The sequence below is a fragment of the Blennius ocellaris genome, assembly GCF_963422515.1.
Source record: "Blennius ocellaris genome assembly, chromosome: 22".
Lineage (NCBI taxonomy): Eukaryota > Metazoa > Chordata > Actinopteri > Blenniiformes > Blenniidae > Blennius > Blennius ocellaris.
Window position 1 is genome coordinate 9,397,537 of NC_137671.1, and position 24,876 is coordinate 9,422,412.

The following is a 24,876-nucleotide window of genomic DNA, read 5'->3' on the forward strand; positions in this document are numbered from 1 at the left end:
GAAGTATATACCATGTGTGAAATGTGAGGTTTTTTTTCTTTCTATTCTCTATAATATTACTCAAATTCTTGTTTGATTAATTTACCACAGAAGCATTTTCTCCAGTGAAACCAGACAACTTCATATAAGATGTAACATGTAAAAAAATACAGATCGCCACAACAAATCCACATATATGAAAGGATAATAGTTGCACAGACTTATCACAAGCAGGTATCACTTTATATTGTCTTCAAACACCCAGCACAATAAGTGAAATGTGTCCAACATTCTTTATCAGCCATCATTTATTTAAATACAAATAATCACCAATGTTGAAATCATAAATTCTCTTATAATTCCTGGATTGCACGCAGACATACAGTCTGAGCCTGCGTTTTTTTCTTTTTTCTTTTCACATGTCTATATCTTTTTTTACTCTTAAGTGGACAAATGTTTTCCTATTGAACTGTGCTTTTAATACAGTGAACTCCCATCAAGTAAAACCACAGACATCAACCCAGGCATTGCTATAATCGTTTACCGACTGTGTGCTCCCAGGTGTAACACTTCAGCAACAGATCTCTCATGGCAGACATTTTAACCCTCAGTGAAAAGAAAAAAGCACATGTGAAAGTAATAACAATAATGATGGCTTTATTCCATTTAAGTGTCTGTGTAAGCCATTCCTGGGAGCCGGCAAGCACAAAACCAGGACGGACTGAATGGAAAGAACTGCATTTGTAGCATCCAAATGACTGTGATGACTTGATTTTGTGTTTATATTAATCTGAAATGTGTTTACCATCTCTTACAGATTGACATCCCCTTTATATATGAGTCTGTCCCCCGATACCTTCTCAATCCAGATTAAAGAAGCAATAATAACACTTTCAGTGAGAGGACAAACTCTGAAACAACATCTTTGTTAAGTTTGTTTTTTCTCATTTGTTTCAGTATTCCAGGTAAAAGCACTTCAGAGTAGAAGGAGCATGGTCCAGAGGAAATTAATACATTTAAGCTATATTTGCATTACACTTTGCTACCAGTTTGTGACGTCATAAGAAAAAAGCACTGCAGTTGCTGCAAAGGAGAATCCCTTTGAGCTGCATATGTGTCTCTGTCAAATATGACTAATGAAAGCCTGCAAGTGTGGGATGACTCATCCAAAGTGCAAGAAAAGAAAAGTGGAAGATTTGATAGTCAGTATACCCCCCCCAAATGTTTTTTGACACTGATCAAGAGGACAATCTACCAACCACCCCATAGACACAAGATGAAAGAAAATCATCCCTCTGAATCTGTTTGTGCGTGTGTCTTTCATCACACTCGTGGGTTCTGGAGTTGCTGGTTCCTCTGTTGTTGTCCACAGCTACCCCCACCCCCGGTGCCCTGGGGTGTGAGGCGGATCAAAATGCTGGGCTTTTAGTGGATTTCAGATCTCTTGTCACTGATTATCCAGCCATTAGCGGCGTCTGTTTGTTTGATTTCCTCCATCGATTAAAGGCAATCCCCAATCAAACAAGCTTTATTGATGAAACAACACCACCTCCAGGCCTCTGGATAAACACAAGCGGGCTGGTTTGTGTGGCCAACGCGGGCTCAGACACCAATCTGGAAAAAGTCTCCATATTTCATCACGGCTGAAGACACTGCTTGAGTTTCCCTTGTGAGACTTGGAGAGGAATTATCTTTGACAGCACAAGCAAAGACATGTGATTAGATGCCATATTGCCACTGTTGCCATCTTTTACATACAATATTTATCCTATTGATTTCTTTTGATAAAAAATCTAAGCAGTCAGCGTTGGCTTGTCGCTGTGAAATTCTTTTCCTTTCCCTTCTTGTTGAGGGATGTATGTCAGGTGGATTAATATTTGAAACACCGGTAATTCATTTATGACAGTCGGGGCTTGTTACTGGAGAAAGAAAAAAGTGTTTTCACGAGGCATATTGCGAAAGAACAACAAGCCGCGCTCCTGTGTTGATGTTTTCATGTATGTGTTTGTCAACTAGGCGGCGCGAATTGGCAACGAGGGAGTCGAAGAGCGAGATGAAAAGCAAACGTGCTAAATTATACAACAATTTACACTGGCAACTTTCTTCCTCCGAGTCGGGGAGAACAGATTTAAATATCTATTATTTACACAAACATCTTGTTAGCTAAAGAGTAAGCAGTTTGTTTACTAAATATGTGTTTTGGGCTGCGTGAAAACACTGCGGTTGCATAATTCATGGAGCCAGGAGTTGTTTGTTCGCGTAACTCAAGCATCGCAAAATGTTGTGGTGTCAGGCACATCCCCGCACATTAAAAATAGACTAGCGCAACACAGCCAAAGCTGCATGCTTTCCCGTCGTTTATTCAGCCCGACCTCCACACATTAATATTGCAGATTGTACACTGGCACGACAAACCATGTTTGTGTACGCGCGTTACTCGCGTGTGCCTATATGTGCCTGTTCGCTATCGTAGCTTGTCTTACACAACAGAAGTGGCACATTTTCTGCTTTTCCTTCCAGCCGCTTTCCCACCGCTCCATACAGCCGACAACCCCCCCCCCCCCCCCCCCCCCCCCTCACCTAAAATTAATCCTCATTTTAAACGTCTGCTCTGGTAGGCAGATCAGGCCAGGTGAAAGATTGTCTTCTCTTCCCGCCTCCGGGGCATCTCAAGCTCCATTTAATCCAAATGCCAATTTGTAGCACACAAATAGGAAGAGGCTGGAGCCAGCCGCCTGGTCGGCCCGACTTTGTTTGGGCGTTTGGCGCACACGCGGTACAAAAGGTGCGGAGGCATCTGCATGTGTCTGCGCGTGCACACGTGAGTTCCTCTGTACGAGGGGTTTACACTGCGCCCTCCCAGCTTGGTGCATCTATAATTGGAGAGCAGGGAGCGTCCGGAGGTGTGAGGTTGTCAGTCACTGTTTAGGTTGCCCCGGGGCCCCTGGCACTCCTGTGGGTATCAAAGTGGCGCTAATTAAATGTGGGCCCCGCCGTACGGCCCTCCACATCACGGGGCCAACGGAGAGCCCCCGCTCGGCTGTCCTCCTCATGCCTTTGAGATTCTGCTGCTTATACTAATTACCCATTGTCCAATTGACTTGCCCATTCTCACGCAGGCGGACACACGCGCACACATTTCATCCCTCCACCAACCCCCCCCAATCCATGCACATCACTAACCTCCCACCCTCCCTATATTTATTATTTTATTTTTTTCCCTGCCCATTCTGTCTTTGGCTAGCCGGCCTAATTAATCTTATGGAAATCTCCTCCAGCCAAGGTTGGCCTCCGATGTTTGTAATTTGATTTGGGGATGATAAAAGTGAAAGCCGCGTTGTGGGACGGTGAAGGAACAGTGTCATTTCACTGCCCCCCCCCCCCCCCCCACCTCCTCCACATCCCAACACTCGGGAGACGCGTGGGGGCTATCAATCTTTCCCACGTGCCCAGCAAACTGATATCCCAGAAAATTAACTTCAATTAATAACAGAAATCCCCTGATGTGGCCATGGAGGCAAGCCGGGGCTTTGAAGGAGAACCTTCAAAGATGTCTCTCTGCAAGGCTTTTATAGGCCAGCTGGGGAAGGGTTTTCTTTTCATTATCATCAACCACCATTTGAACGCTCACTTTTTCCTCTTTTTTTTTTTTTTTTGTCTGTGGCTGTGGACATTTAAATAAAACCGCTGTCAACACAAAAAAATCGATTAGATTCCCTCTGGCTAGAAAAGCAAAAACAAAATGGCAGCTCATTATGAAACTGCACAACCTGGCCTTTGCCTTTGTATGCTCAATAAGACTCTCCAGCAAGACCTTGCTTGTATAAACTAAACCACTGAGGTCGGGCATTGCATCGCTCATAGGTGTTCACAGCCATGAGTTTGAAAACCTTTGACTTTAACACAGTATTGTGACTTGCTATTGGTTAGGATTTACTATGGTTGAATAGATAGTTTGGCATTTGAAGACATGTGTAAATGTGTCATCTAAAAAAAATGTTAAAGATATAACAGATGATTGAATCAAACTGCTGCTTTGAAAGTGTTTGGAGTTCCTAATGTTTTCTTGTTTTTTTAACATTAGAATATTATTGTTAATGGCTGTTGAGAATAATTGGATAGGTCTTTATATATAGTCTACAACTGTCATAAATATGGTTTTGCTTCAAAGCTTTTTCTGTTGTTTCAATGAATCTGCATCAGATTACATTGTGTTTTTAAAATGCATTTTTATTGGAACAATTTTTTGTCCTACGCTTTTTTTTTTTCTCAAAACATAGAAAATCGTGTATGCTGGGTCAAAAACGCAACACATTTTTCTTGGCAAGCTTGTCCCATGATTTTAAAACTGCTTCTCTTGAGATAAAAATGCATATTAGTAAACTTAAAAAAAAAATATATATATATATATAATTAGTTGCTTTACTGAAAATACTTTAAACATTTTAAATAAGATATTAACCACACATTTTTATGTGATGGAATATCCTTTGCATATCAGTGCATCCAAAAGAAAACCCCGCCAGGGACTATAAAAAGCATCACTAACAAATTTCTCTATGCTTGTTGTGTCCTCATACAACCTCACAACATCTTTTTTTTTCTTCTTCTCTCCACAGCAGCAGCTTTACTTTAAGTGGCACAAATACAACAAATACACCATGCTTATCAAGTCACGGTCCCTTGCCACCCCTTACAATGAAATACAATTCTGTTTTCTTCACGCCGTCTTCTGGAGTGCTAGTATGCCATGGCGATCACGTCTGGGGAGCGAGAGCTCTTCGCTTATTTATTTGTGGCTGTTTCCTCGCCTGTCAGGATAAAGAGGGCAACACGGAGCCAGTCTGAGAACATAATTTCACTCTGAGTGCCTTAGCCTGAAGCGCTGAACACAAGCGCACACGCATCCAGTTGCACACTGTACACACAAACACACGCACACACACACACACTGGCACACTTGCTCCGAAGCAGTGCGAGTGGTTGTTGACCTGCTGAATAATGCTTTTAGACTGCTGAAGCGGCGCAGTGTGTGAATGCCTGTGCTCGTGTGTGAGTGTACGTGCGCGTCTGTGTGTGAGTGTGTGTGTGTGTGTGTTTGTGTGTGTCACAGAGTGGGTGGTTAGCAGCTTAACCCTCCCGCTGACTCCTGTTAAGGGCTAAAGGGATCCATGTCAACAACAAGCAATAAAGTAGATGCTTCATCCTGAGAGATACGCAGGAGTCAGAAAGCGCACACACACACACAAACACAACAACATCCAGAGTCACGGCACGCAAACACCAACACGTGTACACACAACAGACTTGGCATGTCTCAAATGAAATATAGATAGAGGTAGGAGTGTTTGAAGGGTCTATTAGCGTGGCCTGTCGGGGAGTTGGGGGGGGGGGGGGGGGGGGATCAGTGTCACAACTCCACTCCGCTCAGCTCGGCCTCGCTGCTCGCTGTGGGGAGTTTGGAGTGCTGCCAGCTGCCTGTTTACAAGCCAGACGTGCGGTTGATACTGGGCTGCTACCTCTTGATAGCAGCCAAATCCCCTTTCAACGGAAAATAAACTAGAGGGCTTCCTCTGAAGTGGAATCGGCCGGCACGGAGCGGCTCTGTAAGCCAGGATCCTGTCGCAGAGCTGCTGAGTCGGTGTGTTTTGCTGCCCGCCAGATGAACAGTGTGTTGACTGTGGGATTGACTGAGAGGCCGATTGGCTGGTTTGTTTAACCGGGCTAATGAGCCCAACAAGACCACTCGTTTCCACTGATTTGGGACTCAAATTTCTTAGTTATCTTGGAACAAGTGGAAGAATTGTCACTTGTTCCTCATTAAAGGTAACATGTTGCTTATGTTTAAGATGGGAGAGTGAGTGTGTGTTTATTGGTCTTTCAACTGCTCCCTTCAGAAATTGCCACAGCAGATCATCTTCCTCCATCTCACCCTGTCCCCTCCGTCCTCTACCGGTACACCAGTCATCATGTTCTCCTTCGTTTTAAATCAATAAATCTACTCCCGAAACCTTTTTCTTCTCCTTCTTCTCCAACAGCCTTTGTCCAATATGTTCTATCTATCTTCTCTCATCCTGTACATGGAGTGATTTCTCAATAAGACGCTGGTTTTGTGAATGACCTCAGTGTGATAATAAACAGGACGAGTTTTCAGACGCCTTAATTATGCGTTCAGACTGGAATCAAGCTGTGAAAGTTTTACGTTATGTAAGCTTCCTGAAGGCAGAACAGTGGGTGGTTAATTAAAGTTTATTCAAAGTCTAAATCAACTATTTGATTTGAAAATTGTCTAGAAAATGCTTTCGTATTAAGATGAATTAAGTTGTTCCACTGTTTTAGGTTAAATAAAAAAAAAAATGCATAATTGAAAGCTTCTTCGGTCTGATCTGGCATCCAGCAGCAACTTCACACTATGGATTGTTTCCCCAGTTGTTGGGAGGAAATGGTAATTTCAGGCCACGGCGTGTTTTGCACTGCTTCCACACAGCTGCTCGCTCTCTTCTCTGCCTGAGGCAGTGCCTCTCCGCCGGGAAGGTTTACATGCAGTGGTAGGCCCTCTACTTATTGATCGCTACTAATGTCTCAATGATTCTCACCTCGTGTTATTGGTGTGAAGCCACACTGCTTACCGACTGGTCAAACGCCACGTGATCAGGTGTGCGATTGTAACCTGACTGTGCGTCATTGGGAAAGTGAGGCTTTTGCGGCGTGTATGGCTGTGTGTGTGTGTGTGTGCGTGTGCGTGTGCGTGTGTGTGTGTATGTGTGTGTGTGTGTGTGTGTGTGTGTGTGTGTGTGTGTGTGTGTGTGTGTGTGTGTGTGTGTGTGTGTGTGTGTGTGTGTGTGTGTGCGTGTCATATATCTTCTGTATCTCCATCTGTTTGATCTATAACTACTTGTTAATTAGTAGCCATGTTAATTAAAAACTCAGTTCCTTTACATTCAGTTGAGTAATGAGGGTTTTATTCATTTGCATCTCGTGCGCATCTAACACTCCCATCCACCTTCTTCTTTATTCAGAATCAAACTTTTTTTTTAAATCTTTTTCTCTCCTTCATGTTGCTTTCTATTAAAACATGTAAGAATAATTTAATTTTTTTTTTTTTTGGGGGGGGGGGGTCTTTCTTTTGACAAAGTGCCCGATTTCAAATTCATAATCACCATCATTCCTGTTCTTGTAGTTATGAAAGATAGACCCATGGATGTATATGTTGCTGCCTAGGCCTCTTGCTCTCCACGAAGAGAGTGCAACACCTCTTTCCCCTCTTCCTTTTCCTCATGCCTATGTATATTGTAGCATTAATCATTTTCTCCAAGCTGAATGTCACAGAGTCTGCTTGCTAGCCCTGAATAAACACTGTCATCCCTCTGCAGGAATAACCTTCACATATTGCTACTGCTGTGGGTGTGTTTGTGTGTGTACACTGTACAGTGTGTGTGTGTGTGTGTGTGTGTGTGTGTGTGTGTGTGTGTGTGTGTGTGTGTGTGTGTGTGTGTGTGTGTGTGTGTGTACGTGTGTGTGTGTGTGTGTGTGTGTGTGTGTGTGTGTGTGTGTGTGTGTGTGTGTGTGTGTGTCCACTAAAGGTTGGGAGGGCATGTAAATAAAAGAACAGTACATGGCAGGTCTCGGAGAGTTAGCTTACATATCTGTATATTCTCGCCAGCCTTTTATAGCACTGTGTTGTGTTTGATTAGGCTGAAGCAAGGCAGCCTATCTCCCCAAACACACACAGTCACACACATATGCACTGCCCCCCCCTCCCCCCCACTGTGCATTTTTTTTGTCTATCTCTCACAGCGTCCCTTCCTCTCCTTCCTTCTCTTCCTCCAACACTATCCCTCGTTTGTTTTCATTAGTGTGATTGCCTCAATGTCTCCCTGACCTTCAGCCATCCTCGGCTCTCTCGCTCTCACACACATGAACACACAAACATTCCTTTGGATGATCACTTCTGATTTTAGGCCTCATATTTTCAGCATTCTCTGTATTTTTTTCCCCCTCTCCAGGAGGCAGCTTGTCAGTAATAGCAAAGATGTAGACATTTCCAAGATGATAACTGATAACTTTTTTCTATACGTTTTGAAGGGGGGGGAAAAGGTCCTAATTTATCCCGATTTTCTTTTGAAGTTTTATAATGAACAGTTTGTTCTGGTATCTTCTCCTTTTGATAGATGCTGCGAAAAGAGAATAAATATAAGGAATTAAGGAGGAGAAGGACAGGCCAGATTAAAGGAGATGTATTGCTGAGTAGCCATGACCTTCAGCAGTGATTAGGGACAATTAAGTGTTGAACAGCAGTTTGAACCATAAAGTCAGTGGAACAGAAAGACATAAGGAGAAATGGGTGATGTGCCTGCCGCTGAGGTGTGATCGCCGACGTATCCGAGTGCGTGTATGTCAGTGAATGCTTTTATTTGCAGCTCCTTCTCATATCAGTATTTATCAGCCGCGGAGAGACGAAGGGCTTGTTGTGTGGGGGATGGAGAAATGATTAATATTAATTCAAGGGCTGATTGAAGGCAGCACTCGAGTGAAGTGGCTCATGATGATGTCTCCTGAGCAACTCCCACGCACTGCTCCCTCCATGAGTGGAAAGGAGAGAGGGGGAAACGAAGAAGTGACAGCTTGAGGAAGATGATGTGCTGCTTTCCGCCACTTGCCCACCCACAATTCTTTCACCAGCTTGCAAAAAAAATATTCTAAAAAATAATGCACATGCATTACAGAATTTCACCACATTCCAATGCATGCAAAAGAGCATGTCCACACTTGCTAACGTAGTGAATTGTTGGGGCCTTCACTGCCTTTGTGGGTGTAGGACTGACAATAGCAGGTTTGCATGTTCGAAAAGGTGAAACAATGTCAACAGTATGAAACTTTTGAGAACACCTTTATGAGTTTTATGAGGTCAGATGTCTAAAGAGGAGTTTCGGGAAAAACATTTGCAACTTTTGATGCTTGTGAAGAATGCGAGGTCACTCTGATACCAGAGGATGATTCACCTTCGTCAAGAGGTTCCATTTTATTACGTACGCAGGACATCCACACATCAGATTCATATCGGTCAGTGTATCTCTGTAACCTCTGTTCATGTATTTCTCCACATTGTGACCCCTTGGTAGAGCACATTATATTCTTCCAAGTGTCAAAGCATTCTGTCTCTGTGGTGAGTTATAAAGGCTGACCAGAGGTGCTGGGTTAAGTTATGTTAATGTTAGAGGGATCATCAGAGTGTTCTGGGAGATAACACGTTTTTTTTTTTTTTTTAAGTCCACATAGCTGCGAGGTTGAGTGGCGTGGACGCTTGGGGTGGGATTGACACTGGCGGCCTTTCCGAGCCACGCGTGGAGCAGACACTTGATGATGTCGGCCAGCGAGAGGGGAGGCCAGAGGGGCTGGATTGGTGAAAGCACCAGGCAAAGAAGAACACCCTTAGGTGAAGTGTGAAATTAAGAATGATTAAGAAGCAAGAGAGACCAGGAGCAGTGCTTTGGAGCAGGGCTCACTTAATGAACATAGCTAGGGGGGGGAGAGAATGGCACATGCCAGGCTGATTCACATGCATGCAAAAGGGCATTTGGAGAAACAGATGCAGACGGACTGGAAGATGGATGGACAAAAACATGCAGAGTTAGGCTGAAAGGAAGTTTAGGCAGAAGCCACACATACTTCAGTGACTGTCAGAGATAGTGTACTTTGCATGGGTTTGGATCCAGGTCATTAGTGCTCAAATTTCTAACTTAAAGCAGGTGGAGAGCCTGCCGAGAGGCAAACAAGAGTGGAGGAGGTGTTGCACCGTCCATCAGGGGCTGACATTTATTTTGGCTTGGACAACTGATGTAATTAACTTTTAGACCTTCCTGTTCGTGGCTGCTTCTCTGGGCAGGTGCGCCAAGGAAAACATGCCAAAATTACCTACTCTCTCTTTTCCCCCCTTTCAAACACATCCACGCTAATTTGCACGTGCACACACACACATGCATTCCGTCTCTCGTTCGACTCTTCAAGTTACGCTTTCTCCTCATTCTCTGCCTTCCCGTCTGCCCTCTCTCTTGCTTTTTTGCTCTCTTTCTTCCCCGGTTTCTCCCCGGCAGTGCGGCGAGGTCTCCTCCAGCTCCCAAGTTCTTGTAACCAACCGTCGTGGCTTTCAGTTTCACTCCGTCAACACAAAAGCGCCTCTCTGACTTTGTAAGAATTTGGTACTCCAGGGAGAAGTGCTCAGTGGGCCTACAAGTTAACTTCAACCGCCGTGACACTCCAGAGTTGCTTAATACAGCACTTTTTTTTTTTTTCATCAATCTGGCAGTTTTGCATTGGAATGACTGACAACATACAGCCATCAGCTGCATGTTTGTACCTTGTATGTGTCAGGAGAACTAGTTTTCCATAAGTTTGAGTTTCCACAGGTTACGCTCGCCGCAGACTAAACTTTCCCCTGGCTTTTGTGTCTGACGACACAAGGAATATATGAATAGAAATGAATGAATTTCACATGAGATAACAGCAAATACTAAACACTTACTTCCTTGTTAGCTGCCACGTGCTTTATCCTCCACACCTGCGATTAGCACTCGGCATCTCCCGGGAGGGTTACGGTATGCAGGCCGGGTCACTTTGGAACTCAGCGGGCATGGCAGGTGTACTTTGTAAACAACCCCTGCCTCAGTTGTACCGTCCTTAATAATGAATAATGATGCCCGTGTTCTGCTTTGTTTATTTGTGGGACTAGAAACGGGATCTGGCTTATTTTGCAAGAAGGCCGACGCGGGGCAGATACAAGGCTGTAATGGTTGGCAGATGCACGGGCCTGCGCTGAGCCGCGGAGCGGGGCGAGGTGTTTGTTTGTACAAGCTGATTCCCCAGACTAAACGGGTATCGCGTCCGACCAGCTGCTTTGGATCAAAACAGTCAGTCGGAGCGGGGAGGGAAGGGATCCCACCAGTCCACCTGGCAAAACAAGATGGGACCTCCACGTGACAGCGGGTGTAACATCTCGGCTAACAAATGAGCTGTTTACTGAGACGGTGCGTCTGAGCAGCCGGCACTCTGTTGTTTTAGCCGTAAATTTCGGTGCAATTTAGTCGCAGAGACAAAAAAGACAAAAGAGAAACAGTGCACTCCCGCTTGGTCTTCAGATTGAGGTCAGACTAAAATATGGTATCCAAAAGAGGCTACAAAAGCCAGGCGCTATATTTAGTCTTGAGGAGTCATGAGCAGAGAGAAAGTGTCTTCACCTCTTCTTCACTTTACTCCGCCTGTCTTTTCTGATACACAGACTGGGTGATTGTGATGACAGCAGCCTGGGCCTCGCAAATCTTCTTTTAAAGGAGGCGTTTTGTTCACTTCACAGTGTTCACGTCGGCATTTGGTTTACATTAAGCTGGGCTTTTGGCGTGCACGTGTTTCTGCACCGCTGTTTTTGCTGTCATGCACTGTTGATCGCAGTCAGACGCCATCAATTCAGTGTCTTTGGGTCTGAACGAAATAGTAAATCACATTAGTTATTCGGGTAAACATCCCCGGAACGGCACCCCAGAGAACTCTTGAGTTCAGTCAGCAGTTCACTCTGCAGTGGCACGCCGGGAAAGAAAAACACCGGCAATGTGCTCATTTAACGGTCACTCATATGAACATTTTAATGACTGGTTTACCCGGCGCACAGGTGCATAGAAGCAGAGGTCGCGGTGGAGAGGTTGAAGCTCTCCTTCACTCACACAGACTTTAAGTACAGCTAGCAGGAGGGCAGAGAGAAAGCGAGCTTGGAAAGAGAAGAAAAGGGAGGAGAGGAAGTGGACGGACTGAAGAGCTTGAATGAGTTCTGTGTGTTCCAACAGGTTTCAGCATCTCGTGGAAACCTGCTGCTCTCGCTGACCAGCGGGCCTCCGCCGTGGGGAATTCTGAGGAAATGTCCTCATTTTTTGTTTTTAGAAGCACACCTTTTTTTCTTTTTTTTTGTCAGTCCAGGTTCGATTTTGGGGATAGGTTGGAAAAACATATAGTTGGGGATTTATTTTCTGACTTTTATCATCCTATATTCTAGAAAGAATAACATATTTCTGTAAGTCTTCTGTAAGTTTTTCTGGACTGAACTCAGCAATAACTAATTACTGCTGTAAAATATGCTTATTTTTATGTCAGCTCACAGATCTCTTCTATTTCTGTTCCATGTGATATGTTAGTCATATGTTGTTTTAACATTCACACACTTCCTCACATTAAATGTCAGAAAATCAACAGTAGTTATCACCATATGTAGCTACAAACCACATTTTGAAGAGAACGTTAAGCAAGAAGCATTTAATTGAGCTGACCATGCGTACAAATGCCAAGTTGTCAGTTCATCATAAGGCAAACACTGTCATTCATAGTCTTATTCTTCCTAAAGGCAAACCCAATTCAGTATTTTGTAGTATGTTATGTTGTGTTTTCCAGCTTTTCACCAAATAATATCTATATTAGCCTCATTCCTCCAGAAAAATCCCCCGCCTCTCTGTGTTTGAGGTGTTCAGTGGGAGAGTTACTACCTCCTTCACTGTCCGCTGCCTTCTTGCCAGCAGCAGTCACCTCACCTCGCTCGCTCATCACGCCGATGATGAACATCGATAGTATCAATCTTTTAAAAGCTGAAGGTAGCGTGGCTGCAGACCACTGCGTGGCTTGCCGTTTTATAGCACAATATCCCTTCCTTTATCACCCGCCTGTTACTGCTGGTGCCACTTCATAAATAAAGCCATTACATTGGAAAAAGGCGGGGGGGAAGGGGAGGGGGATGCACATAAACAGGCTGACACACACTCCGGGCAGGTACTCTCTCTGCCGGAGAGCTTTAACCCCCCCCCGAAACCCTGGCCAGCTTAGTTCATAGGCAGCGGGCTTTATGGGACATTGGGGAGAAGCTTGCGTGGAGTAAATAGAATTTCCAGAGGTGTCTACCTCAATCTCAGATTAAGCCTCCAAATCTCAGCAGTTTTTCACTCTGACAGCAGTGTGTGAAGATGCACGAGTGTGTATATAAAAAGAAAAAAAAAATCCACCAAAGTCTTTGACAAAGCAAAGTGAAAACAACAACATACAATAAAAAAGAGGCCCATACAGAGAGCCACGTCTATGAGTGGGTCCCAGTGCAGCTCGTGGGTTTTATGCTGACACAAAAAAATGTGTTCATCTCGGAGTGAATAGGCCTCTCTTGCCCTGTCTGTTACCTGCCTCTCTGCTCAGCCGACAGACTGACTGACTGACTGACTGACTGAATGAATGAAATGTAGGGTAGTGGGGATCTGACAGGGATCTCGATGTGATCCTCTGCAGCTCCCCGAGGAACCAGAGCTGAAGCTTTTCCTGAGTATATACTCTATCTGAGCCGAGCTGTCTTTGAGGGTGGCCATTTAGCATTAAGGGAAAAAAATGTTTTTCCCCTTTTGAACAGTCTTCAATAAAAAAAAAAGCATTTTGTCAAATTGTGCTCCAGCAAACCTCTATCCATACTGCCTTCTGCAAATTATCTGACCTGCAAACAAAAAGTGAGAAAAACTGAGTGCCACTCAGCCCGTGTTCACCACCGTCCCATCCTGGGGGAGGGCAGAGGTTGAGGGACATCATTTATAAGAGTCTATGAACTGATGTGGCTTGGGAAAGAACGAGCTGGTCCAAAAACAGTGAGCCAGATATCACCGCCAGAGTTCAGATGAAGTGGAAAGTCAGGGACAGAGAAGAGGAAAAGGACCCAAACGGACAATTAAAGTTGGTGTTATTGAAAGGGAAATTGGAGAAAATACACTCCAAATCAGTCGTGTTGAATAAAAAAACAAAACAAAACAAAACATCTGATTTGGCAAAAAAAAACTATTATTTTGTTTGACACACTGGAAGATCTAAATATTTCTCTTTTAGACTCTTTTGTTTGCGCACACTGTTCTGGAAATACTTTTACCAGTCATTGATAATATTTATAGTTTTTACATGTGGGCTCCGAACACGTTCCGAAGCAGCTTCGGTTTCTCCATGACGTGGGTTTCACACCGCGCAGGCATGATTGAATTCCAGCCAGCACGTAAGTGTTTTTTGATCTGGTATGCTTGATCCTTGTGCACCAGAGCACCGCACATACACACACACATACACACACACACACATGCATACACATGCATACACATCACATTATACGGCATCAGCCAGGCTCAAAGTGGATCATTATTTACTAAACAGGTTGCCTAACAAGAAAAGACGGATTCCCCTGCAGGCTTGTATAAAAACCCTGGAAGCATGGCGGTGGAGCAATATCCATCATAATTGATGTGTTGCAAAGCAGATTACACACATTAGCGCACACTGTTCTAGCTATGACAGCTCCAACTGAACATGACAAATTCCATAATATGGAAAAAAAAAAATAGAAAAAGGTATTTTACTCTCTGTGGGTATTAAAAGGCGCAGCAAATAACAAAGAAGCATTTGCATTGGCAGGAGTGAACGTGAGCATGTGTGTGTGTTTGTGTGTGTGCATCCATGTCTAACTACGCTTCCTCTGTTGCTCTCATCTCTACTTAATTACATTCTATTTGTTCCACTTGGGGCGGAGGGTCCTGTAAACTGTTTGGAGCTTGGCACAGCCTTCCCTGCTCGGTGACAAGATTTCATTCAACACAGCTAATCCCGGCGTAGCATTAGCTACATGGATGATGTGTTTGAGGCCACTGACAGCTGCGGCATTATTTACTGAACACAGCGCAACAGATAAGCCCATTGAAATTGCAGCAGCTTCGTTCATTGTGGCGACGCATTAAAGGGTGTTCTGTCGCTACCTAATCAGTGGGCCGGATGCCGGAGGAATAAATAAGCTCAGGGAAGAGGGGCGGCTTGACTCTCTCCCTCCCTCCCTCCCTCCTTCCCTCCCTCCTTCCCTCACTCACTCACTCACTCACTCACTCCCTCCTCACTTCTTACTTACTGGCTCTCTCAGTCACTCTCCTCGCACTCTTCTAATCAACTCAACAGCATTACGGGCAAATCTGCTCCTGAAATTCCTGCTGGCTGCCCTTATTTATGTGCAAAATTGAAAAGATTGTAACTAATGTGCCATTGATTTCCTCTAATGTGCTGCTTTTTTCCACAGAGGGATAATTATGTATGTTTAGTTGTTGATTTGTGTGCATGTAGGTTCCACGTAGAAAAAAAACCAATCTTCATGTTCAGTGGTTTTTTATTATTATTATTATTATTGTTGGTAATTCAAAATGACAGTACTCTTCCCAGTTTTATCAATTATTATTTAGTAAATACACCAGGAGCCACAAAACAGTTTCCTGCACATAATCGTGCCTTCAGTTAACTTAATTGATTCAGTTTCAAGTCCGAACAGTTTTTAACCTCCAGTGCTTTGTACATTAATAGCAAATAATTTAGACTTTATTTCTGTAAACTGTATTTTCTCAGGCACATCCTTTAATTGTGTGTTTCAGTTGGATTTATTTAATTTCTTCCCTTTTTTTTTTTTTGCCTTTCATTAAATCTAACATATTAAGAGACATAATTTAAATAATTTTACTCGGCACTAATTGTCAGACTCGTTTTAATTGTAAAAGAAGGCCTGAACTGCGCTGTGTGTTTATGTGTGACCGTGCTGTTCGGAGCCATGTTGTTAGCCACACACCCACTCCTGACGACCCACTAATTAACACCCCATGTTAATCACTCTCAACCCAGCCAATAACCAGTGACATGCCATCATGCAGATCACTTCATCATACCGCGGCACAGCGGCACATCCGAGCCTGGCAGTATTTTTCCCTTTTTCTGTCCTCGCTGCTGTGTTGTAGATAGTCTCACTCAGTATTTTGACTCCTTTCACAGGATGGGAGAGAACTGTTTTATCTGTTTTCATGAAGAGCGTGCTGGTATTTAGTAGGACCGCCGTTCGCAAATTGATAAGGAGGTGATATAAATACTTTAGCAGTGACAAAGAAACATGTCATCACAACATCCTTTGCTCTTCTGCACCATCTGTGGCAGTAAATTCATCTGGGATGTTTTCCCGCATCCTAGATAAATTCGAACAGCACACATATTTTTGTCGCCATGCCGGGCTTCACGTGTATTAGATATAATCCATTAGCCTGATCCTACTATACATAGACTGGTTTTAAGTGCATGTTGGCTAAATATCTTCTCATTGAATCTGCCGTTGTGGCTGAAATAATGATTTTGATATAAGTTAAGCTGATTTGCCTAAGCTACCGAGTAATTAACTGAACTTAATCATTTCATTTCAATTCATTTCCATTACCTGAATTATTTTTTCCAGCCTCTCCTATCTTTTGTAATGTCTGCCTCTACTTTAAACTCACTGTTGTTTGCTGGTTTCAGGGCTGCATCTGAACTCTGTTACAACACTGACCTCTAGTGTCAGTAAGGCTCAGCTCGGCGCCGCTGCCTTTTAAATGTGACATTTTAGCAGGCTCATTGGTAGTCCTATCTAAGGTAATGAATCCGCTTTGGACAAACTGCCTAGTTTGAAGCTTTAGCCTCCAAACGCCTGCAGCAGGGATTGCCCGGGATAGGGCAGAGGTAGATTAGGAGTCAGTGTAATGAGAGGCAAAGCATTTCTTGAGCTCACCCTTTGTCTTTGCCTCTTTCCACCAAGCCTTAGAGGCGAAGGAGAGACATACTTCTTTGGCCAGTGGCAGCCACACAGGCATTGGCTTTATTTTTCATCATCCTCTCCTCCCGCCGTCTTCCTTCTCTTTCCTATCTCTATCTATTTTTCGCTCCTTCCCCCCCCCCCCAACATCCCCAGCCGTGCTGACACTTATTCATGCCAAAGCGGCCTCACGTCCTCAACAGGGGATTGTCAGATCTTCTGGAATATGGAAGAAACACAGACACTTGCCAGCCACACTGGTGTGCAGCACACGGGTAATAGGCATAATAGGGTCAGCCCTGCATTTAATAAACAATTACCCATCTATAATAGATGAGTCCAGCTCCTAAGGCCCAGCGCCTGGCCTGGGTGGAGAGAGGGAACAGGGGAGAGGAGAGAGAAAGGGAAGGTGAATGAATAATGCAGAAGAGATGCCCATCAGAGCACCCAAAACACAGTCTAAATTATTTTCCCCTGCTAATAATGATCTTGTTGATGGTCTCCCCTTTTACCCGTCTGTAACTTATTGTCCTCTGTACCCAGCTACACTTTCGCCTCATGCTTCCTCCACCAGAACACAATGAATCAGAAAAGAAAAGCAAGATCGCAAGACTTTGTAACTGTTCGATGTTGAGCAGTTTGTGTTCTTCCCATATTTTCTTTTTTATTATTATTATTAATTTGGAGGTTTATCAGAAGGGGGATTCTGGCAATGAGTGGCCAATAAGGGTACAGTGGCCACTGCTGCTCTTTTAAATTATAAATCAATCAGGGACTTCTCTTCAGCAGTTTCCCATTCAGCCCAAGGTCACCCAGATTACACAAGGTTAAAGTGTGCGTGTTCCAGTGTGTGTGCATGCAGGGAGACTGAGAAAGGGGGGTGGGGTGGGGGGTTGTCTGTCGCCAGCTAGATTAGCATACAACTCTTGGCAGAACGAGGGAATTAGAGGAAGCGCAGAGGTACGATGGCCAAGCAAAATGGTCCCCGCTCGCCGCTGTATTTGAACAGACAGCCGGAGATACGTGAAAACAGAGAGGAAGCAAGGAGAAGGTCTTTGGCCCTGAGGATCAGAGGTTGGGGGGGGGGGGGGGGGTTCATGGAGGGGCCTGTGGTGCTCGGGCGGACTGCTAGTGAAGTAAAGATAGGGCCCCAGTAGAGTCCTTCACTCTGGGCTCTGGGAAAAAAAACTCACAGCTATTTTGGCTCCCTCAGGGCCCGACTCGGTGGTGATAATGGGATCAGAGCCATGACCCTCCCAGGACACCATACCACTATTGGATATTCTATTAGTTTCCTCCACAGTGAAAAGAAGTCCGTGCTCAGCTACTTTTTGCACTTTGAATCACATTTGTTTTACTTTTATGTAGCTTTAACAGTGACTAATCAAATTATTTAAAGTTTCCGAGGAGAGACTTTATTAACAATTGAACAGAGTGCAGCACTCCGCATGACTACTGTAAAACCTCCTCATATATAACACTATATTCTGCGGATATCTTCTAATCATATATAATTCTTTACGTATGCAAAGATATTGTAAGCTATTAACATATGCACAAAAAAGCATGCCCCATAATTGTTCCTTTTTACCATTTAATCCCAGCACTGGAAGATACAGCAGAGATCACATTAACATTTACATTTCTGAATCCCCCCACTTGCTTGATATGGCTCCAGCTTTCAGCCCCAGCATCTCATCTGCCTTTACATAATATCAAGCTGTATTAATACTACATATGGCTCTCCACTGTCTGTGCTGTGCAGATTTACATTTTCCTAATGATGTGCTTTCATTTTTCTTCCACTATCCCTGTGTCCTTCCCTTCACCTCCAGCCCACAGCCCACTGTGATTTAAAACACATACAACTGTACTGCTGTTTTACTGCGGAATAACACAAAGCGCCGACCGAGACACCTTTGGTCGCCCCGGCCCCATCTGTTGCACATCTGGAAGTGCTGTGCGGCACCAATAATTGGAAGTCAATTTGTTTGAAGTTATGTATTTGGCATCTGGCTCGATTCATAAAACTCTGGAAATCGCATTAATTTTATAGCATCTCAAGAAGGTCCCCTCTTTTTTTTTTCATCGCTCTTGCGTTCCATTGTTAACGCATGTGGGGCCTCGTTGGTTTGGTGACGTTTTGGGTTTGTTGCGCGTTGGTCCAGGGTGTGGTCTTCTATATAGGCATCAGTGAAGCTAGTGCCCAAAAGAATCATGGGATCAATTACTGTGGTGCACCGGAAGAGACAATACTGGCGATACGAAGGTAACCTAGTTGGTCCAACTTCGGCTAAGATTTATAATCTCACTTTTAACTTTGACCTCAGACTCAGATCATTTCATATTTTTTCCTGAAGGGGAAACTCATCCAGGGCCCTAGTTTGGCACATTTCCAGTCGACGGGCTGACTGATTGAGAAGCAGCATGGTGTTGTTTTGTCACACAGCTCTGAGTCACGGCTGAAAATAGATATGACACTTGATGTTTGGTGCCTCACTGCCAGCTGTCATATTGTTATTCCCACTCAAATTTCACCTAATTTGTGCACAAGTCTTGTCACAGTCCAGATCCTGATGAGGGCTTTTAGGTGGTTATTTTTTTTTCCCGCCCCATCTCTCCCTCATACTTGTGGCAACGAGATGCAATGAACTACACACCTGTGCATGTGTTTGTGTAGTTCGCATGGGTTTGTGCACGTGTGTGTTTTTTTTTTTTTTTGGAGGGTCGTGCGCATTTGTGTTTGCACACAAGCACATTTGATGAGGCTTGTTTGGGTGTGCGAGTGTGCGCGGGCCTTTGTGTGTGTGTGTGTGTGTGTGTGTGTGTGTGTGTGTGTGTGTGTGTGTGTGTGTGTGTGTGTGTGTGTGTGTGTGTGTGTGTGTGTGTGTGTGTGTGTGTGTGTGCACGCTACTCCAAAGTGAGTCACCTCAGCGGGAGGTGATTAAGAGTTGCCAATGGCAGGCTCGACAGGTGAGTGCATTGTAGCACGCTGGCAGCTGTGGCATCTGCACAGGTGACAGCTTCTCCTGCTCAGTGGTGGTGTCAGTGTTGGTGGGTGGCAGGAGGTCTGACAACGTTGTTTTGGTGACAGAACGACTCCGCTGTGAGGTTCACGACATCACTTGCCTTCTTTAGATTTGTCAGTTTATACTGGGAAGCATAGGAAGTGCCACGGACTTTAGCATATACTGCCTCGGCACACTTCCACATTTTGAAATTACTGTTTACCAACTATTGTCACACACTAAAATGCACGTTGGGTTATTGGATTTCCAAAGTAATTTGATACAAATGTTCTCTGTGGCACCACAGTGGCCCTGCACTGGGTTACCTTTCATTACTGCACACAGTGTGATGACAAAACACAGCCCATCACTGCCACCTGCTGGTCGAAAGACGATATCGCTGCATCCTTTTTTTCTTTTTTAATCTTAAGAATGAGGTAATTCATTGAGGGAGACCATGTTCCTCTGTACGTTATAGTAACACAAAAAACAGTGGAAAGATTATTTTACTACAACATTTTGGCAGGTTTTTAAGAGGCCAGAGTGCCATCTGTTTCTCGTGAAGGAGATTAAGTAAGCGGCGGAGGAAGTGAGAAAGAGACGAGGAGTTTTGCACGATCACAAATTTCCCCGGATTTGTTTCACACAGGCAAATTTACGCCCTTCCTCGCAGCGCATGCAGTTAATGTCTCTAACATACATGCTACATGCGTGCATGTTTCCCCCGAACCCTGTGCAGACACGTCAGTTCCTGTCAAGTCCTTCAAACCTCGGCTTGATGAACTGTGATGTTCCAAATAAAAAGTCACTTGTTCTGATGTCACCGTTGCCTCATCCGACCACATTTCCTTTTGAAGCTTGTGCATGGCAGGCCTTGAACCCTGCCCATGATAGCTTTTGATATGGAGAAAATGCATTCTTTAGGAAGTTTACGCCAACTTTCCATTTCAGTGTATCATGCTTTATCTCTTGGGCAAACCTCCAGAGAGTGTTGCATGACTTTACATGGGTATTTTTTTCAATCTGTGCTTCATGCCCCCCCCCCCCCCCCCCCCCCCTTTTTTTTTTTGATTCACTCAATTCATTCATCACAGTGATTCATTTACATACTCTTTGGACTCTAACTTTCATCAATCCTTGTGCAAAACTAATTGGATTTGTGTATTTTCCAAAGTTTAGCCATACAAGAAAAAAGGCAAATATATATATATATATATATTGAAAATCAAAATGTAAACTGAGCCCTTTGAATTTTAATTTCAGTCTTTCAGTCATGCTCAATCTTTCTCGAAGGAAAATCTATATTTACCTTCCATAACTGCTTTGGCCAATTACTCATAAACATAGCTCAACACTTTGTAGTTGGAGTGGCTCTGTCCATAAGGATTGATTGGTTCAGTCCTATTTGCAGCGAAAGAGAAGATGCAAAAGAAGAATGTTTCGATTCCTGCGGCCGAGAAACACACTCTTAAAAACACTGTGAAACATTAATTCAGAGAGACTTTGATGAGAAATCCATTCAGGAAGTATTGGCTCGTTGTTTTTAGACTCGTCTGTTTGTTGTATTATTAATGCATGGCGTCGGGGTGAGAAAACTACGTATACACCTCAACAGAGATGTAAAAAGAATTTTCCTAACCCAACATAAGCAAACATTGTTCTGCAAACCTTTGCCAATGGGGGAAAAAAATAGTGTTTTGTGATGACAATCTTGCAGAATGAGAGGACCCATCTGCTCCATTTGCTTATCTCAGAGGGAACTTTCTTGGATCTCGGCTAACAGCTCTCTTTGCAACTCTTTATCCCTCGCCATTATTCATCCTCAAGGGCTCATCAGCTCACAGTAGGCTCATCAGAATTATTACTCCTCCTCTACTTGTCTTTATTATCCAATTTCCCTCCTCTCTCTTCCTTTCTGCCACTCAATGCCAATCAGCCACCTCCATAAGCCGGCGCTTCACCTTCTCCTAAACTTTTCAGTCTTTGTTGGCTTCTCTTTGCCCTGCTGTCCTCTTCCACGAATGTCTGGTCTCTTTTATGCCATAGTTCATACTGAGACATGACTATTACTGATGTGTGAACAGAGTAGTTATTAGTTGTTGTACTATATCGCCAGTATGCCTTTGGGTGTGTGTCGCATTGAAGAACTAAAAAGCTGATGGAGATTTTTTCTTTATTCTCTGATGTTATTTTACTCGTGAATTCAAGTGTGTTGGCTTGACAAAGATGACAAGAAACACCGCAAGAAAAGAAATTTCAAAAAGGCAACATGTATATAATATATATCTTTTTATGAATATGTAGAATGAACATATATAAATACAAAAAAATTCTTATTAAACAAAAACATTTAAAAGGTATAGCTAAGAACATGTTAAGCATTGAGGTGAGTAGATCAGTTACACATCATATCTGAAATAAGGCACATCATACAATGCAACTGTCTGCAAATGGTTAAAATTCTCACGTGGAGTAGTGGTGTTTGCATCTTTAAAAAAAAAAGTACAGTTTCTGACATTTTTTCAGTGGTTGTTTTGTATATTTACAGTGTGTTTACTAAAAAAAAAACAGTAGTCATTTACATTATGTACTCTTAAATGTCTCCCTTTTTATGACAAGGATGTTTCTGCTCTTTCTGGGAGACAGAGAACCATGATAATATTCTATAGGTGTGATGTCCACGGAACACTTCTGGGCCCACTGAGCTTTGGAAAATGTCAGCTTTTTTGCGACAATTGAGCTCTGACACGCACCTGATAAACAACAATTGATCACTTTATATACAAGAGGCACTTTGAGGTGTGCTGTCAGGGCTGTGAGCTGTCATTCAAATTACTTGCCCCCCTGGACGTATTTGTAACTGTAAGCCCACCACTGTCAATCAGTCTTTTATAGGTTCTCTGTGTCCTTTACCCCTTGGGGGTTGGGGGGATTATAGCCCTGTTTTCGTGAGGTGATAACAAGGGACGGTCACAGAAGAGGGCGCCCTTATAGGTCGTCACCCTCGGCGGAGCTGAAGCTGCTCCTGCGGCTGCTGTCCTTGGACGCAGCTCCGGGGGAGCCGGCGGAGAGGAGCGGATCGGTGCCGAACGGCGACAGCGGGTCGTCCATCAGGATCTCGTCCAGCCGGTGCTCCTCTTTCAGCGTGACGTTGAAGAAGTCTGTGAAGTGGGACAGCGGGTCGGAGAACGTGGTGCAGGCGTCGGCGCCGCCGATGTGATCCTGTGGCCCGCTGACCACGGCGATGGATGGCACGCCGGGCACCACCGCTATCCTCTGGAGGTAGTCACTGTTGGGGTCCTCCTGATAGAGGGGTGGCTGCTGTGGTTGCTGGGCCTGCGGAGGCGATTGCTGTTGTTGCTGCTGCTGCTGCTGCTGTTGTTGCTGTTGCTGCTGTTGCTGTTGCTGCTGCTGCTGCTGCTGCTGTTGTTTAACGAGATGGGAGGATAGTTCGACTGTACCCAAGGCTGTGGCCATGTTTGGGAGTCCATGTGCTCGTGCTTGGATCTCAAGTTCCTGGGATGCCAGGCAAAAGTAAATTGTGAGGTTATGAACACTTTTGTCAGAAGAACACTCATGCTTCATCTGAATTAACTATGTAAAAATTTACTTTCCTCTCTACTACTTTGGAATTTCAACAGGGAGTGAGCCTGAGACAGTCACCACCACACCTCTTTATTCACTCCTCCTCCACATACTGAGGTTAGGTTTTCTAGGTTTTAAAGTAAGAACATACAATCAGCACTTATCACCCATCACAGTCATCACTAAGCCCTCCCCGACCTTTGTTCCGTGGCTTCTTATTGTCAGTGGTGGTCATTGATTCCTGGATTGGGTGGTCACAAGGTGATTACACTCTTTGCACTTTTCTCATCATTGACGTAAACTGTGATAAACGGCGCAGCCCTGTACTCTCCTGTATGCATGTATTAGTCATTAAGCCTTTTTTCAACTTGTGTGAAAAAGGGGGGTGTATTGGATGCATCCAATTAATCTCGTTTGATAGTTTTTTGTTAGTATGAATAAAAAATACTCCCAGATTTAATCTATAAGAACAATTGGAGTAAATGGAATTGTTAAAAAAAAAAAAAAAAAAGCTAAATAAATTTTAGGAATGTAATTTTAAAAAATTAAATGGTTATTCCACCTTCTCAAATAAAAATGTTGCTTTTTACACTGAAATTTGAAACTGGACATTTGAACTTCACCGGAACACTTCACAAAGTTACTTCTGCAACTCTGTAAACAGCTGTAAATGTCAGTGCTTAATGACAACTATTAGTGGGAAATCCCTAAAGATATTGCGATATTGGATCTTGGGTTGCTGTAGTTTCAAAATGTGACCAAAAATGGCATAATTTATAGGGACTTAATTCAGTCTTAAAACTAAAACTGTAGTATTTGGAATATCATAGTGAAGTATCTTAAAATGTGTAGTTTTCTCATGTGAACACATGAAGAATTGGAAAAATGTTTTACCCGAAGCTATGCTATAACTATTACTTTTATTATGGAAACAATAGCATTTATTATGATTCATGTAGCTTTCCCGTTAAAGTTATTGTGCTTTATTGTTTTGGCTTTATTGTATTTTGTACTGAAAATGCACAAAACTCATTTGGACTATTGAATTGCATTACCTGGATCCTGAGCAGCAGCCTCCTGTTAGCCTGCTCCAGCTTCTTCTGCCGGCTCTCCAGCTCCCGAGCATGCTGCTGCTCCTTCTGCAGCCACCTTATGTACTCCACCGAGGCCTTCAGGATGGTGCCTTTGTTCCATCGCATGTCCCTGCAGAAAGGAAGAAAAAAAAAAAAAAAGTAAGATAACCTTTTAGACAGAACCCCCTGATGTCGGCAGAATATCCTCCGCAATGAAAAAAATATGTGGGTGAAAAGTTTCAACAGAGGTTTCTTCCCTCTTTTTATAATATGAATAAGAAATGGCGATTTACACGGGGCAATTATTCATCCTTGGACATTACATGGAGACACAGAATGGGAAATTTAATAGAATAGTTAAGTAGCTATGTGGAAAGTCCATTCTTGTAGCTCCTTGTTCTGTAAAATTAATCCTCGAGTAAAAATAGGTAAGGGAGAATGAGCTAAGCAGGAAGGCACGGAGAAAAATGGAGAATTGGACTTAAAGGTGCTAGAGTGCAAGTCATTCTTTTGCAGATGTTATTACTTTTTTAAAAAGGACAGGAGAGCTGTAGTAAAACTGTCCTTTTCCACACGAGTGAGACGTTGGTCTGAT

The 24,876-nt window shown here is 43.7% G+C and overlaps 2 protein-coding genes across 2 annotated transcripts in view; one reads left to right on the forward strand and one right to left on the reverse strand.

The window, feature by feature from the left end:
• mdfic (MyoD family inhibitor domain containing) overlaps positions 1–24,876 on the forward strand; it is a 201,379-nt gene that overhangs the window by 151,345 nt on the left and 25,158 nt on the right. The window lies entirely within an intron of this gene.
• The window catches only part of tfec (transcription factor EC), a gene marked incomplete at both ends in the record, with an annotated part of 32,433 nt that continues 30,168 nt past the window's right edge, over positions 22,612–24,876 (reverse strand). The window contains 2 exons of the mRNA XM_080518378.1: positions 22,612–23,139; positions 24,264–24,411. Of these exons, the coding sequence (XP_080374504.1) occupies positions 22,612–23,139; positions 24,264–24,411 (676 nt within the window). The remainder of the gene's footprint in view (positions 23,140–24,263; positions 24,412–24,876) is intronic.